Raw genomic sequence first — 17,772 nt, 5'->3', positions numbered from 1 at the left:
TGTCTCTTCTGCCTGGTGGCAAAAGAGTAGGGTATTCACCACTACTTTCGAAGTATACTTTTGGTCCCTCTTCTTGCAGGAATACTGAGGAATGGCTCTAGACTATCTCACTTTCTGATGCTCCTTAATTATTCTATGTTCTCCTTTAGTTGTTCTACCATGAAGATCATCCACCTGTTCATAATGTATGCAGGGGATATAGCTGCTACCTCCCAATACCTGTGCCAGGCTCAGCCACTCCCTTCAGCCAGAAACCTGCATGACAACATGTTTACATGGGTACTCAGTCTGGATTGCTACAGCCTTCTTGGCAAAGACTTTTGCCCAAGTGGAGAACATGGCTTGTCTACTTCCACCAAGAAGGCAATGAGGGATGGACTGGATGGACTCAGCCAATGGACTGGCTTCTTCACTGGGGAGGAGGACCGTGCCCTCCCTGCATTAGCTGTAGCTCAAACTGTTGCACCACACCCTACTGACACATCATGTCCTGTCTGCATGTCCTCTTCACAGCACTCCTGGTCAACCCACTGCCTACAGCTGCTTTTTTATGTATAGAGGTTTGGTTGCCATCACTCATGTCTGTACCTACACAGCATCAGAGCTGCTTCTTGTCAGGAACTTTTCTCTTCCCACTTTGAGAGGACTGGGTCTCCCTTGTTCACCCTGTGCTTCGTAGTACTTTGTCAGTTTAATCACAGTTTTGCCTCTCTGCATAGGGTCCTTTGATATGACCCTCTGCTCAGAAACCAATCCACTGAAGTTCCCTCATGTTAGGATATACTCTATCTCAAAGCAAAGCAATGAGAATGAAAATCAAAAGGACATATATAAGACAGAGATAATACTTTACCATGCATATATATTGTCACTTGCAAGAGAAATACATGAAAATAAATTAGAAGACTTGCAGCCTGCACACACAAAAGAGAAAGCGTGTAAGAAAAGATCCAGAAGAAAGCTTTTTTTTTTTTTTTTTAAATCGGTTTCAGGCTGCTACTACCATGCCTAAGAGAAGGATTTAAAATTAAACACTTAAGCTATGAAAGGTCATGACTTTTACAAAAAGTACAACAGATTTCTCCTACAGTGGAGAGAGATCTTACACAGGAATTTGATGAAAAAATGCCGCAGCACATAGTGCCTTGGATACACTAATTCCTATTTTATAATGCTATTTATTTAATTCCATGGTGTAAATTACTGTTAGATTTCTTTGTTTAATTTTATTCAAATTACTTTGCAGCATATTTTTGGCCCCCTTCCTCTTCTACTCTTCACTCGTTTTCTGGGGTAATAAAAGCCTCTCTCACTTCCCTGAAGTACTGCATTAATTTAGTGTATCAGTTTTACAACCCAATGATCCAGTCTCAGAAGTAACGTTCACTGCTCATGCCTCCTGCTTTTCACTAAAGAAGAGTCTTTTAGGCAGCTTGTTGTCTCAGTGTCTTGAAGTAAAAGACTAATGGCCCTTTCTAAACTCTAGTTATGGATAAAAAAAATTCCTTCAGATGGGTTTGATTTTATGCGCCCAAATGTGCTACTGAAAGACAAGTTAATGATACTCTACCCACCCAAAAGCCTGAAGAAGCTTCATTGAAAGAACTTTTTTTTTTTTTTTAACCGTATTATTCTCACAGTATCTCTAGACCACTGAGAGGTTTCAGAAAAACACTGCTTTGTCAGCATTGTGCTTTACAGGGTGATGTTGGTTCCTCAGCTACTTAGAAGACAGTTTGCATAAAGACAAGTTACCCTATGTCCTAGAAAACAGGTTTAATTCTCTCAGAAAACTAGGGTGTTTTTTGTTGTTGTTGTTGTTGTTGTTGTTGTTTGTTGTTGTTGTTTTGTTTTTTGTTTTTTTTTAAATATACAATTATACAGTTGGTGCTGAGCTGAAACCTGTGCTACTGGTAGCTGAGCAAAAGAAATAACTCACTCCAAAGTGAGAGGGGTTTTAATTTTGTTTGCTCATTTTCAACCTATGGAAGAAGCCAGGCTTATTAGTTGCACATCTGTTTTGGTAGGCACAGAGAACTCAGGATGGTTCCACTTGTGGCAATACTACCTGTTTTTTTTAGGGCCAGCAGATGAGTCCTTTTTGTAAAATCCCTAGTTACTTTACCTGAAATTGCAAATCTATAAAAAAGTAATACTGCAATAGAATTTTCTTTTGCTAGAACTTTGAGCAGAATTTTATCTTTGGTGGATATCAACACAATTAGAGAGGAAAATGCTTTATGGCACCACAGTCTCATACACCCACAAAAAAATTTGTCTTCTTGCTCTTATCATATTGCCACCAAATTCTATAAAAGAGGCTGCGAATAAATAAGGACACGGTAGATGTCCTCCTCTAATGTATCATTCCTCAATGATATTCACTGAAGTATTATTTTCCTACAGGCAAAAACTGGGAATGAATAGTAGTAGCACATTCAGTCAATTATATAGAAAAATCAGAATACACTGCAAACTCATTGTTTTTTATCAAATTTATTATTTATTTTGGCTTGTATTGATATAATACCAGAGGATTATTAGAACTACTCATAAAATACAGTGACAAACATTCATCTCTTTCATAGCTTTGCTTTCCAATATATACTGCTGTGTTCAAACTGCAAAGTGGAGCATTGCAGGTTTTAATCACTGTACAGTTTACAGTCAGTAGGTAAATGGAGGTTAAACAGATGTTTTGTATGAAAGATTATTGTGATAGAAATATAACCTATGATAAATTGAAAATACTCACCAATGTTGAAGGTTCACAGTAAACTCCACAAAAGAGTAATCTCCAGAAAACGAGATCCTGCCTTAGTGGTAGTCAGCCTTTAAATGAGATCTGGGAGAGGTGGAGCCAAGCTCCACCCCTTCCAGTAGCACAGCTGAATTATCTTCACCTGTGCTCCTACAGCCGACTCATTGCTTGCCTCAGGTGGTTAATCAGAAGTTCAGGCTGTGATCAACAGTTTCCCATACAGTCACCCACAAAGTTCCCCAACAATTTACTGTCAGTTATGTTTGCCAGTTCTTTTCAAAATACATGTTTCTCTTCCAGTTATCCAGTTTGGTTTTGTCACGCTCTTCGTTGCTTCCTTTCCTCTGGCACCACTCTTTGCTCTTCTGAACAATATAATAGAAGTCCGGCTTGATGCCAAGAAGTTTGTTACTGAACTAAGGAGGCCAGACACAGTAAGAGCAAAAGATATAGGTAAGTAATGGAAAAACATTAAAATGATGAGAATACCAAGTATTCAATAGGGTGGGTGGGGGGAGGGGAATTTAAAAAAATTGAAACCACTTAATAAGTTCTGTTTTTCACTTACAGGGATTTGGTATAACATTTTGAGTGGTATTGGAAAGCTTTCGGTTATCATTAATGTAAGTATATGATCTTACGAGCTTATGTTATCCTTCTAACATAATATAAAAGTGATTCTTAAATGATATAAAGTATCATAAAATCATAAAACAGGATCTGAATTATGAAGGAGATGACCATTCACTCACCTCGTTTTCTATATACTTCTCTTAGGTAGGACAGAAGAGTAATTAAAAATAATTTGTATGAATGGAATATAAGCAGACAACACTCCAGAGAGCTGATAAAGATCTACTCATTTTCTGCCATAATTTAACATATATAATAGTGTAGAATACCTATATGTTTGGTATAGAGATTTATTATGCTTAATATTCTACACGTACTTCTTAAGAAAAAAATTATAATGTATACTTTAAGGTTAAAAAAAACTCATGCAAAGGAGTGTAGTTTTAACACTATGGCTTTTTGACCTATAGATTTCAAAGCACTTTAGAAATGTAGCTGATTGTCACTACTAAGAGGATGTGTGTGCAGAGGTGCTGTGTAGTTTATTTAATAAAATAGCTTCCAGAACAGCAGTGTTCTGTATCAGTTTTTAAGCTGTCATCACAACTTGGGCAGCTCCAGAGAAGCAGAGTTTTTTGATGTAAGTTGAAGATTGTTCACTGAGGGCACTAGCAGCTTGCAGGATTTAAGGCAGGGTATTTGTGCAGCCTTGCACGTACCCATGAAGTTGCTGTCAGGCATAGGTTTCAGGCTTTCCAGAACTGATCTGTGCTAGATGAGCAAAGTTTTGCAGCTTCTTGGTTTTATCTGAATATTCTTTGCCAGTTTATGATCCTTGATTATTTACTGTCTCAAACACATTCTGAGAATTTTAATTATTAAATTTAATTAAAATATCAGTTAATCACTGCTTGCTGACAAATTTAAATATGTCTGTGCCCAATATGAAAAAAAATATTGAATGCCCAGGTCTCCTTCTTTACTGCATCTGTATAATATTGATGCAGAACTATTTAGCAACATGTAGCTCTGAACAAATCTGATGAATTCTTGTTAATATGATCTAGATACTCATTTGTCTGATGCACTCACAGTTTTACTAGTTTTATTCCAGCGTGAGATCCACTGGTGCCATATGTTTAAGTCCTGCTCCAGAATGGAGAGTAGAGGTTGACTACTTTACATTCAGGTGGTTTAACAGAGATGACAGTGTGTAACAGTACCAAGTTATGCTTCAGAATATACCAACCAGCTATTATGTCTTGCACTTTAAAGCTATACTATAAAGAGCTTCTATTGGCTTGAAGGAGAAAAAAAGTTGGAAAAATGTACAAGGTATTAGCTTTTTTTGCTACTGTATGATCTGAGGTAAATATCACCTCCCTAACTATGGCCTTCTCCTGGAGACACAAAGCAAATCACTGTGTGTTTATATAAACACCCATTCTGTACAACATCTGTCCATTTCACTTGCACTACATCACTGTTCCAAACTTATTTGAACATGAAAATTATCACCTGAATTCATTTGAGACACATTATATATTCACCATGTTGTTGTTGTGGTTTTTTGTTTGTTTGTTTGTTTCTGTTTTTGTCATTTATTTTTGTGTGTGTGTATCAGGCTTTTGTAATTGCTGTCACATCTGATTTCATTCCACGCCTTATGTATCAATATACATACAGTCAAAATGGAAGCATGCATGGCTTCATCAATCACACGCTCTCATACTTCAATGTCAGTCATCTCAAGGCTGGAACACAACCAGAAAACTCTCCATTTGCACAGAACATTTTATTCTGCAGGTAAGTGCTTCTGTTGACAGTTTTCTATTTCTTTCGACAGACAAAAGTTTCCCCAAGTGGGAACTGAGAATATTTGTGTTTTTAAAAAGGCGGTTTTAAGAATACTGCTTTTAGACTTTTCTCACAGTGTTAGGAGGTGCTTAGAATGGGTTTTTCCACACATTAGAAGGCAAAATATACAATTTTGCAGACTTAATCAAATAAAAAATCCTTTCCATATGTGTGCATGATACAATTTTCATTAAGGACAAAATTCAGCTTTTAAACTAGATTCCCACTAATTAGAACCAGACTTCCCTTCTCTTTGTTAAGCTCAGTGTTTACTTTTTGAGATTTGAGTTTTCAGTATGCTCTGTCTATCTTTAAAACCTGCAGTGTTCCCTATATACAGATCTTATAAATAAGATATAATAATAATACAATTTTAAATCATTGCAGAATTTCCACTTTCATTTCCCTTAGAAGGAGAGCTTTAATTTGTGTAGTTTTTATTACACAGATGTAGATTGTATCCTTTGTTGTGACACACGGATTGGTTCTTGTACATCCTCTCTCTTTTTCCTGATATATGCCATGGTTTTTGAATTTGATATTCCTGACAGAAAACATCTGTAACTCTCCTAGTCCCAAAGCTAGTTTCACTTCTATGTTTCCCAGCCTTTCTCCAACTCAGATTTTGGGTCTCCTGCTTTAATTGCACAGTCTTACTCAGAGATCAGATTTTGACTACAGTGCAAAACAGGTGGGATTCTGAAAATCTGTCAGTGTATTCTCTCAAATCAGTGGCAAAGCAGGGCTGAAAAACTAACTACCAAGAAGAGCAGAATGATTAGACAAATTTTACAGGTGAAATTCACATCAGATGCACCTTTCCTTGCAATATATGCTAATTGAATCCTGAGATACTAGCAGAAAATACTGCTAGTTACTGAAGATATAATTGAGTGTTTTCTTAATAAAACTTCAGAACTCTCCATGTCATTCACTTGACTTCATTCTCACTGACAAATCTGTTTTCAATATACAGATAGATTTCTCCCATTATTATTTCCAGTGATTCATATATTTCTGCATCCATAACTTTTAAAATAAATTATATTTAGAGAGTAGATATAGATCTCTAAGGCAGACGTGTTTTAATAGGATTGCAGCTGAGTTATGACTATTTATCTCTTCTACAAATCTTCAAGAGACACCCTCAGTGTGACATGGAAGGCTTGTAACTGAAACTAAATAGAGTGCACTTTTCTGTCTTGCCAAGGCTTTTTCTTCTTAGAGTTCTTGAGGGGAAAAAATCTGGAGGGAAAAAAAAAACCAAAAACCCAACAACAACAACAAAAACCCATACATTTCAATTCAATAACTGAATAAATAATAAAATTTGTCTTACTTGTTGAGTTAACTCTTCTAAAATTAGACAGAAACAAGCAGCCATCTTAAAGCAAAGAGAGAAACTTACTTTGTAATTAGGCTTCCAGCTCTGGTTCTGTAAATTGCTCTCCAGGGCAGTCTACCTCTTTTCATTGATTATCTAAGGGATCATATTCTAACTAGATTACTGAAGTAGATAGAAATGTTCTCTTCCTTCTATATGATTGCACATTTCTGAATTAAGACAACGTATCTAATTGCTACTAGATCAATTTTTACCATTCTAATCTTTCTGATTGAAAACAGCCCTGCAGTGAGGGACCTGGTGGATGAACAGCTGGACATGGGCCAGCATTGTGCTCTTACAGCCCAGGTCAACATTATCCTGGGCTATGTAGAAAGAAGAGTGGCTCACAAAGAGAGGGAGGTGATTGTCCCCTTTGCTCTGTCGTTGTGAGGCCTCATCTGAGTACTGGGTCTAGGCCTGGGGCCCCCTGTAAAGGAAGGATGTGCAGCTGTTGGATTGGGTCCAGAGGAGAGCCATGAAGGTGTTCAGAGGTCTGGAGCACCTCTCCTATGATGTAAGGTTGAGGGAGCTGGGCTTGTTTAGCCTGGTTAAGAAAAAACTCCAGAGATCCCTTATTGTGGTCTTCCAGTACTTTTACACAGTCCAATAGTAAAAGGACAAAGGGCAAAGGGATTAAACTAAAAGAGGGGATATTTAGATTAGATTTTAGGAAAAAATTCTTTACTCAGAGTGTGGTGAGGTATGGGAGCAGGTCATGGAGAAGTTCTGTATGCCTCATCTCTGAAGGCAATCAAGGCCACATTGGACGGGATCCTGGACAGTCTAATCTAGTGTCTTACTAACTTACAAATGATAGGAGAGTTGGAACTAGATGATCCTTGATGTCCCTTCCAACCCAAACCATTCTATGATTCTTTGATTTTCTTAGGAAATAATGAGCTTTGCTTAAATTGCTTGAGATGGGGTGGAAGGAAGTTTTTTAATGAGGCCTACAAATCAATACCCATCTTACATAAAATATTAAATATTTCAATGAAATGATTTGTGAGAAGGAAATCTAGAAGTTGGTGTAGTCTGCATATGCTTATCTTCCACTCCCGCACAGGCAAAATATAAACATGCTTAGGATCACACTGATATTAAGCAGTGGTATTTGTCTCACTTGACTGTAATTCACAAAAAATATTCTTTTCCATTACCTTCATGGTCAGTGGAGGCAGAGTAAATGCAGAGAGAAGTCTGTCCCTCTATCTTGGGTACCTCTCTTAAGATTCCCTATAGAATGTACCTACTTTGACTGCAGACAAAGGCTAGATGAGAGTGCACATCGATATGATTACTAACTTTTAGGCGGTTAAGGAAAGAACAGAGCAGGAAATTCATTCCCAGTCATAGGAACTTCAGTAAAGGAATCTGTGCTGCCTCTTATGTGGTCAGATAAGAGCTGGGAGCAGTCAAAAAGAGAAAAAAAAAGCTCTCCAGCAGATAAAAGTACTTGTGGTAGACAAGGTAAAGCATCTTAAGCTTCAGGGCTCTCCTCTTTCTCTGCTCATTTTTCTGTTCCCATGAGCTGTGCTATTTCCTGTGTTAGTATTTGCTGAGTTACTGCTTAGCATTGCGTTAAGCATGAAAGTGTGCAGCACCTCTATACTTGTTTCACCCACTTGTAAGACTGTATAGCTCTTCATTGCTCCCACTTCTTAGCACATTTTAACTTGTATTACAGAATTAGTGTGTATTTTTCTTCAGCAAATATCTTCATTCATTTGAACCTCTTACTTTGTTGTGACTTTGCTGTATTAACTTTGCAGCTGCTTACCTGGTCTCAGTCACTGGACTCTGCTTCTGGAGTATGACTCTACCAGTGTATCTGGAAATTCACTTCTTCGATTACTGTGGGTTTAATGGAGGAGGTGAAATATGGGGAGAAAGGAATAATGCACACTGGGTAGAGAAGTAGTCACTACCTGGGAATATCAGGTCTGTGATACCATTTAATGAATAAATAAATAGATTGCAAATACACCCACATACTGCTCTGAATGAGAAACAACTACGAGAGTATTTCTGTTTCCTTACCAGGAAAGAATTATGAAAAGATATCCACTCATTGTTTTGCATTATCAGCCACCTCATTTGCATCTTACCTAAGTCACAAATTTGTATGGAACTATGACTGTGATAAATCATGAAGTATATCACTTGTGTGCCAGGAGACAGGCAACACTCTCTGTCGCATAACCAAGAAATCTGTTTTTCTGCTTGTCACGGGTTACCTAGATTTACTTGTGCCTGTGACAGGGGGCAGCCACCCCATAGGGCCCCTGGCCCGAAAAGGAAGGGAGAAGGGGAATGGGAAAAAAGAAAAGCGGAGGCAATCTAAGGAGGAAAACTTATTTTACTAAATATGATATCGGAATACAAGATAACACAATATAATACAATATGATTGAGGCTAATAAATCAAACAAAACAGAGAGAGAGAGAGAGTCCCCAGAAAACCGAGAGGCCTACTGTGAACTCTAGGTGACACGACTGGAATGCTTCCCACTCCCCAAGAGTCCGAGAGAGAGAGAGAACTCCAGCCTGGGAGCGAGATTATATATGTCCTCCTCCCATGACTTATCTCTGGCCATGACATCCTCTGGGATACATAGTTTTCTTCTGAGAGCTGAGTATTCGGGTTTTTAGTGGTCCATACTGCACATGATGTTATGATGTGGAATATTGACAGCAAAATTACAAAACCATGACACTGCTTCTAGCAAGTATGTTGGGAGCAAGTGGACCTCTTAGATTTCTGTGATCTCTGAGATAAATGTGGTCAAAATAAGGCTGAATTTTTCTCTTTACTGGCAATGCCTGAGATTAAGGTATCATAAAAATACAAACAGCAAACCAAAAACAGCTCTCTCATCAAAAATCCGGAATACATTCTTGAATATTTTGAGCAGCATTTTATACAGTGATGTGAACTCTTTAATGCTGCTTCCAAATAAACGTTACTGTAGCACCAATCTGACACACTGTATTGTGTGTTTTTGTGTTTTGTTTTTTTTTTCAGAGCAAAATAGCTGAAGGCAAGTTAAAAGCAAACCTTGCTATGTTATGTGATATAACTCTAGTCCTTTTAATCTTTATAATTAGGTATGATAATGGAGTCCATAAAAACATTCTAGTTACATTGAAAAGAAAAATGCAGAAAATAGGGTCATTACAAGGACTTTTCCCTTAACATAACTCTGTTTCAATATTGAGCAAATTTATTAAATGTCTTTGAAATAATTACTTTCCTTAATGTTCTGGGATTCATCTCACCTACACCCAGTGATCAGTATTGGCTTCTAATGTTTTCCCTGAACAATTCTTACATACCTCTGCACTGATGAAACACTACTTCCTATTGATTCAGTAATGCTGTCTTCAATTTCTAGTTAAACACTGGCTTAAAAAGGAAACTAAACAGATCAGCTTATTTAGATTAGATTCACTTCCTGTTCCAACTACCTACCCACAATTCTGATTATTTCTGTCTTTCTTTCATGACAGTCTACTTGTTAACTATTTCTTTCTTTGCATATTTCTTTTACCTCTGGCTGCATATCAGTTTTGTCTAAGTGATGCCTGATTTCTTCATTTGTCTTCACTTAACTTCCCCAACATCTCTCTACTTTCAGTGTGCATTTTGCAGAATCACAGAATTGTAGGGGTTGGAAGGGACCTCAAGAAATCATCGAGTCCAACCCCCCTGCCAAAGCAGGTTCCCTACACCAGGTTGCACAGGTAGGTGTCCAGGCAGGTCTTGAATATCTCCAGATACTCCACAACGCCCTGGGCAGCCTGTTTCAGTGCTCCATCACCCTTACCGTAAAGAACTTCTTGCGCATACTCGTGCGGAACTTCCTACGCTCCAGTTTCTGGCTGGTCCTGTCTTCACACACTGCTGAAAAGAATCTGGCCTCACCACTTTGCCCCCCACACCTTAGATATTTATAGATCTGGATCAGGTCCCCACTCAGTCTTCTTTTCTCAAGGCTAAACAGACCCAGTTCATTCAGCCTTTCTTCATAGGAGAGATGCTCCAGGCCCTTCATCATCTTTGTGGCCCTTCACTGGACTCTTTCCAGGAGATCCCTGTCTTTTTTGAACTGGGGATCCCAGAACTGGACACAATATTCCAGATGTGGCCTCACCAGGGCAGAGTAGAGGGGGAGGATCACCTCCCTCGACCTGCTGGCCACGCTTTTTTTAATGCACCCCAGAATGCCATTGGCCTTTTTGGCCATGAGAGCACACTGCTGGCTCATGGCCAACCTGTCATCCACCAGGACACCCTGGTCCCTCTATGCAGAGCTCCTCTCCATCAGGTCGTCCCCCAGCCTGTACTGGTGCATGCAATTATTCTTCCCTATGTGCAAGACTCTATACTTGCTTTAGTTAAACCTCATTCAGTTTCTTACTGCCCAGCTCTCCAGCCTGTCCAGGTCTCACTGAATGGCAGCACAGCCTTCAGGCGTGTCAGCCAATCCTCTTGGTGTTGTAACATCAGCAAACTTGCTGAGGGTGGGCACTATCTCCTCATCAAGGTCACTGATGAAGATTTTGAACAAGACAACTGCCTTTATTCTGCAATCTATTCTTAAATCATATTGATTACTTTTTTTTTTTTTTTTTTTAAAGTGGAGTTTGGAGTTCTTTGCTCTGTAAAATGCATCAGCTGTTTGCTCCCTATAGCATACATTTTGAATGAAGTATTTTAAAAGCAAAGAATTGAAGACCTAGGTTATTAAAGTTTTTCATGCTATAAAATAATTAAAAAGGTAAATGGCTAGCCAGGACCCACATATCTTTTCTGTAGTTCTGACAACACATCCTTTCACCATTAATCATTTGCTAGTGTTCGGCTGACTGCTGATTCAGCATCAGAAGCAGCAGAATTTCCCACTTGGCCAGGTGACATTTTCACAGGATCTGATATTCTGCAATACTTGTATGGTTTGTGAATCTCCAAATACATTAAATGGAAAACCCACCACAGCTGGTGACATTTCCAGGTGAAGTTTTGCTCAGTTCCAAGACTGGAATTGGTGTATAGTGCTAGACCAATACCACAACAAATTTGGTAGCTTTCCTTGGCTTTGTTATTCAAGCAGGTTAAATTCAATAAATTAAATTCAGTACCTCTAGCCCTCACTGCAACCCTGTTACAATGGTTTGAGTAGCAAATGGGATTACATGTACAAAAATTGCACGGGGAAATCCCACAGTGTAGGCATAGAACAGGGCCAAATACAAACCCAAGATAAGATAAGAATGAAAGCTGGGATACTTTGTATGCTGGGATACTGTGTATACATGGAGTAGTACTGCACTCTAACCCAAACCAGGTACTGCTTTCATAAGTTAAAAGCAAACCTCTTCTAAATTTTATTCCTCCTCTCCCTCCTCCTTTTCTGCATCATTGGTTGTAACCTAGGTACCTTCTGCAAAAGGTGAAACCCAGAGTTACATCCAGCATTTTGCACTGAATTACTTACGAGTTTTTGTTGTTGTTATTGTTTGTTTATTTTTTGTAAACATATAATTTAATATGTAAAAATACTTGTGGACAGAATCTGAAGGCTCCTCCTCTGGTGGAGGCATTTCTACAATCTAATGAATCCTACTGTCAGGAAGAGTTTTGTGGTATTCATTCCATCACTCCTAGCCAAACACTATGAACAGCATTCAGTTGTTTCTGTTAAGAAACAATTTAAGGGCACAATTTCTGTGTAGTTATAATTTTCAGCTGTGACTTTTACTTACCAATGTGGGCAATACATAAATCTTTTCTGTTGAATTGGTCTCCTCAACCTCTCCTTTTTTTTTTTTTTTTTTTGCTTAACTCCTATCAGTTTGTTCCTTTTATGTCTGTTGTTGATACATTCACAAATAATACAGACTTGTTGCCATACTTTGCTATATTTCAAACTTTTGCCAACCAGCTGACCACTACAAGCTATTTTTATTGCATATACTTTCAACATTTATGCTTTCAAAGATCCTTCAGCTGTTTTATTTTTATTTATGTTTTCCCAGATTCTGCTTACCGTGTTTCCTGTCCGTATTTCTTATTGCTTTCTGTATTTCCTGCCATTTACAAAACTTTCCAGTTTAATAGAAATCTGTGATTTCTATTAGTCTATTTATTTCCAAATGATTCATACATGGTGATACTAAAAGCATCAGTCTTTGCACTATTAAGGCTCTGTTTTATCTTGTCTAAGGCGAGTCCGATGTTTTAGAAAGTGCCTTTCTTGTGGATTTTATATGGCTTTCTTTTGTCATTTATGCAAAGGCAGGAACCACAAGGATGTGAGTTGGATATTACATTGGATAATTTACTCCCAAATTGATCTTAGTTGTGATGAATACAGCTTGTATCTTTTCCTCTAAGAAAGCCTTGGTCTGTCTTTCTGCTTAAGTTTCAACACTTTATCCCCTGTATACTGAGATCAATTTACAAAATAAATAACGCGTTTTGAATTCAGAAAAATCTGCAAATATCTGACACTAGAATACTGTTCTGTTCTTGGTTACATTCAGTGTCAGTAGCCCAGCTCTAATTCTAGACTTGTATTTCATAATAGAGTTTAAAGCGGGAACTTCTGGAAGTTTTCATTTGTTAGATTTTGTGATTGGAAAATTGTGCTAATCAACGTAGTTGGTACAGTAAAATATTGCTGGAATTGTGAGGCAAATGAATTGTTTTCATTGACAGGTTTAAAGATTACAGAGAACCACCTTGGTCCCAAAATCAGTATGAGTTTTCTAAACAGTACTGGGCAGTCCTATCTGCTCGCTTGGCTTTTGTTATTCTATTTCAGGTAAGTCTGTTAAGCTATGCAATTTTCTTTACAGGAATATTATGATAAATAGATTGAAAGGCACATACCAAATAAGCCCATCTTCAATAGAGTTTCTCTGCTTGCATATACTCTAAATATTTTGCTTGTACTCAGTTCACTGGTCTTTCTGCAGTGCTGTTAGGCTGCAGCAAATATTCTCCCTTTGGAGCAGCGTGGCACAGTTCCTTAATTTTCTCTCCCTTCATGGAAGAGCAGTTAGACAGCCTGCACAGTATCTTGAACATTTCAAGTAAGTAGACTGTCTCAGAGTCAACGCATAAATACTATCTAGGCTTGTGAAACATTGTTTTTTACACATAGCAAGAAATAAACACAAGTAATGAATCCTCTGAGATCTTTTGTTACTTTCTACAGTTCAATGGAATACATTCTCCCTCACTGTGGAAAGTTCATTGGTTCATTGATTAGCTTTCATGGCTTATATTCTGAATGGCAAGAACCTTCTGTACTCCTTCTTTACCTGGGATCTCTCGACAGTTTAATCAGTGTCATCCCTGACACTGAAATCTGCCTGTCTTTTCACCTGTCAATATTCCTAAGTGTGTCTGAGAGTCTTGCCTGGTTTACATTGCCATCTTCTCCTTCTTTGCTCTGACTTCAGTAGTTTTTCACCATGACCTGCCAGACATTTAAAGCCAAATGGGTATGGTGTAGGAAGGTGCTTCCAGTAATCCTGCTCTTCAGTAATGGATTCTGAACCATCCTCAACAAACTTGATGTTGAGAACTGAGAACTGAGAACCTCTGTAAGGAATAAGACTATTTTAACTATTTAGGCCATTTGTTTGATGAATCCAAGTCAAATCCTTTTTCATTCTGACTGAAACATTTAAATCAGTCTTACCACCGAGATGGAGCTGCATACAAATGCTAGTGATTTTCTGAAAGAAGGCCATCATCAACCATATAATAGTATGTGACTTCAGGAAAGTGTGGTTGATATGTGCATCATACCTATAGTTCAGGTTTGGTTTTGCTTTAGGGGAAGTGTTTTGTATTATACCTTCTTTCACATATGTTTCTCTGATTGCAGAACTTGGTGATGTTCCTCAGTATTTTGGTTGACTGGATGATTCCTGACATCCCCAAGGACATCAGTGAACAAATAAAAAAGGAGAAAAGTGTGCTTGTTGACTTCTTCTTGAAGGAAGAACATGAAAAACTGAAACTGGTTGAAAGCTTTATCACACATGACAAGCGCAAACACAAAAGTGGGGCCGAAGACCAAAGAATCCGAGCTGCAAGCTTATCTCAGTTTAATCAGAGTCAGAAAGGCAGCATTGCCTCATTCAGCTCACAGCACACAGTAGTATAACTCCATAAGGAGAATAACCACTGCAATAACTTTTTACTGTGTGATGTGATTCTGAAAAAAGCAAGGGAGGGAGAGTCAGTTAAGGAAGAAATTGAGCAAAAAAGGATACTTCTTTTTCTTTCTTAGAAACTACATATATAAGTGTCTCTATTACATTTTATATGTTATCTGAGCTTCTACATTTTCAGAGTTTACCAGTACAGGATATGGGCTATGTTAGGTCTATATCTGGTCCCCATGGTGATGCATGTTAACTGAGTAGGTCAGCAGGAATGCTCCTCACTTACACAGTCCTTGAATACATTCCCTGTGGGGAATGGGGGATGGAAGGGGTACTTCTGCCCTGATTCCTGTCTTTTGGCAGATCTGAACAATAATGAAATGTGCCTTCCTAACTTGTACTGCCACTTAGTGATGTCATGATAGAGCATTCAGGGCCACTGGTAAGTGCACCGAGCTTTGAGAACAGAAGGAACTGAAAATAACTGAGGACTTCCTATATATTTCCACATATACCATGTTTTGCTTTGCAGGAGACTGAACGTGTGTGATAATAAGCAGAAGCCATAGTGTATGCATCAGAATTAAGTAAAGCTCCTAGAACTAGAAAGCTCATTGTTATTCATCATCCTGAACAAAAAAAAACCAAAACAGAACAAAACAACAACAACAACGACCACAACAACAACAACAATAAAAACCCCACAAAACTGCATGTTTGATTCTTCTATCACATAAACTTAATTCAGACAGTGTATATATATATATATATATATATTTGTGGGCAGTACTATATTACTTCTCTTCTTATATGCATTTTCCAAAACAAGTGTTTTAAAGCCTTCCTGAAACAATGTAATGAATATAAACTATTGGCAGTGTGTATATTTGGTATTTGTGATTCCAATAGATAGGAAAGTTATAGCAAACTGTTATTTTTAAATATAATTTTTGTCCTATTATGAATACTTCTAAGTTGCCTGCAGACAGATGAACAGTCAAGCAAAAACTTCAGAATGTTTTAATCTCCTTTTCTTTTTCCAGATAGGTGGAAGTACAAGCATTGTTTAGAATGAGTTTTACAAGTTACATCATTCTTTTTCCAGTAACAAACTGGATGCAACACAGTCAAAGTTAAGGCTCTTTGTAAAACTATTTCTGCACACTTTCTTTCAACCCAGGAAATACCCTCCTGCCTTTTTAAAAATTCCTAGTCACTTTAAAAAAATAAATAAATAAATAAGAAGAAAAGAAAAAAAACAACCATCCCAAAGTTGAATGTATTAGGCACAGAATTTCCCTAACAAGGAACTGAAGTGCTTTCTGTGATAATGTGTTTCTAGATTTCCTAGCAAAAGGAACTAGAGAAGCAGGCAGATGTACCCTGATGCTCTGAAATTTCTCCTGAGATTTATATATCTCACGCAAACAAGGCTGGGAAAGAGGCACTGCAGCAAACACAGCTGATGTCCAGATTTGGACCTACTACAATATCACAAGCAGGACATACAGCTCAGTTATCTTTACCTGTGATATGCTTTCTATGTTCCTATTAACTTGAGAGTTTCTTTCACTGAAAATTCCTGCACATTTGCTGCTTGACCTCAGTCCCTGAGGACTACATTCATTGTTACACTTCTGTGGTAGCCTCTGGATTCTTCTGATACTAATTTCCATCAGCTCCTGTAATTGTAGATCACTGATTGATCCTTTATTCATTCCCAGTTTCTAACTTTTCTTCTTTGGACAAAGAAAGACTTAATCTGATCCCTTTTCTTTAGTATACTTGTAAGTCCAGACACAAAGCATCCCCTTACTCTACACATATTTCAGAAGCAGACAATCACTACTTCAAGAGACATGCATGGAAAGCTCTCTCTAGGGAAGAAGAGAGCAGGGATGCAAGTAGAAATGCAAAGCAGTAACAAAACCTCCAAGTTTTGTGATTCCCTGCAATGAAAATGAGTTAAATCTCTGTAAAAGAAAGGAGAAAAGGTAGTAGAGAAGAAATTTGTGCAGATATCTCTAAACATTTTGTTCAGATTTTGATAGATCCGTCCAATAGTTCCAACTCTAATGTAAGGAAAAAAAAAAACCAACAAAAAAACACAACAGTAAGTACAAACAAATGAAAACCAACATCCCTTTGTGTGTGAATACTTAATGCCACTCAGACACAGTCACAGAATTCTGAGCCCACAGAATATTGTAAGGAAGTTTCAGCATCTTCTGCCATTCCACTAACACCTGCCTGTGGGCCAGTATAGTAAAACAGGAGGCATTACTTTCGGAGCAGCCCTCAGACATCCAAAGTCATAACTCTTGACTAGGAAAGGACATTGATACATGTTTCATCTAAAAGGTCCACTGACAATGGATGAGTTATATTTCTAGCAAGAAAATGAGTACACATTCTTTGTGTCTTATGTGTAACTCAACATTTATTTTAAAGGAAATGAATCTTTTTTCTTTTTTTTTAAATCTTCTTAAATCCTTCCCAAGCCCCTCAGTACTATCAAAACTGAATATTTCCTATAGTTCCCATAATCTAGAAATGTACTCAATAATTATTAATTGGTTGTTAAACTATGAATCATTTCATTAATCAATTAGCTGCCTTACCACCTTCTTCACAGTGTCAATTAAACTGTTAAAATTAAGAAGATTCCATAGCAACTCCAGAGACAGCCCAACAATACAATTTGTTCATACATAATCATCTAATTAAAACTTTATTTCTGTGGAATTTTAGTCAGCTTGTTAGCACACTCCTGCAGGCTTACTTTTTTCCAATTCTTCAGGCAGTCATTAACAGCATTTATTCTACTCTCACACTATATTTTCTAAGCTGTTTCCTCTGATGTCCTAGTTCTACACAGTTTTAAAATCTTGAGATTATGTCTGTCTCTAGCATGGACACCCAAGTCATGATCTTCTGGTTCAAACCTCACTAGAATCAATGGAAGTCTTCTTTCCTTTGTCTTTAGTGCGCTCCTGATCAGAGTGTTTCT

The 17,772-nt window shown here is 37.8% G+C and overlaps 1 protein-coding gene across 1 annotated transcript in view; it reads left to right on the top strand.

Moving 5' to 3' along the window:
- The window catches only part of ANO2 (anoctamin 2), a 106,207-nt gene extending 89,350 nt beyond the window's left edge, over positions 1-16,857 (top strand). Inside the window, exons 21-25 of the mRNA XM_032440933.1 lie at positions 3,062-3,214; positions 3,332-3,384; positions 4,959-5,140; positions 13,300-13,405; positions 14,480-16,857. Of these exons, the coding sequence (XP_032296824.1) occupies positions 3,062-3,214; positions 3,332-3,384; positions 4,959-5,140; positions 13,300-13,405; positions 14,480-14,761 (776 nt within the window). The 3' untranslated portion in view covers positions 14,762-16,857. The remainder of the gene's footprint in view (positions 1-3,061; positions 3,215-3,331; positions 3,385-4,958; positions 5,141-13,299; positions 13,406-14,479) is intronic.
- Positions 16,858-17,772: the final 915 nt, after the last annotated feature.

This window comes from Coturnix japonica, chromosome 1 (genome assembly GCF_001577835.2).
Source record: "Coturnix japonica isolate 7356 chromosome 1, Coturnix japonica 2.1, whole genome shotgun sequence".
NCBI classification, from domain to species: Eukaryota; Metazoa; Chordata; class Aves; order Galliformes; family Phasianidae; genus Coturnix; species Coturnix japonica.
This window is presented reverse-complemented; position numbering and strand designations above follow the sequence as displayed.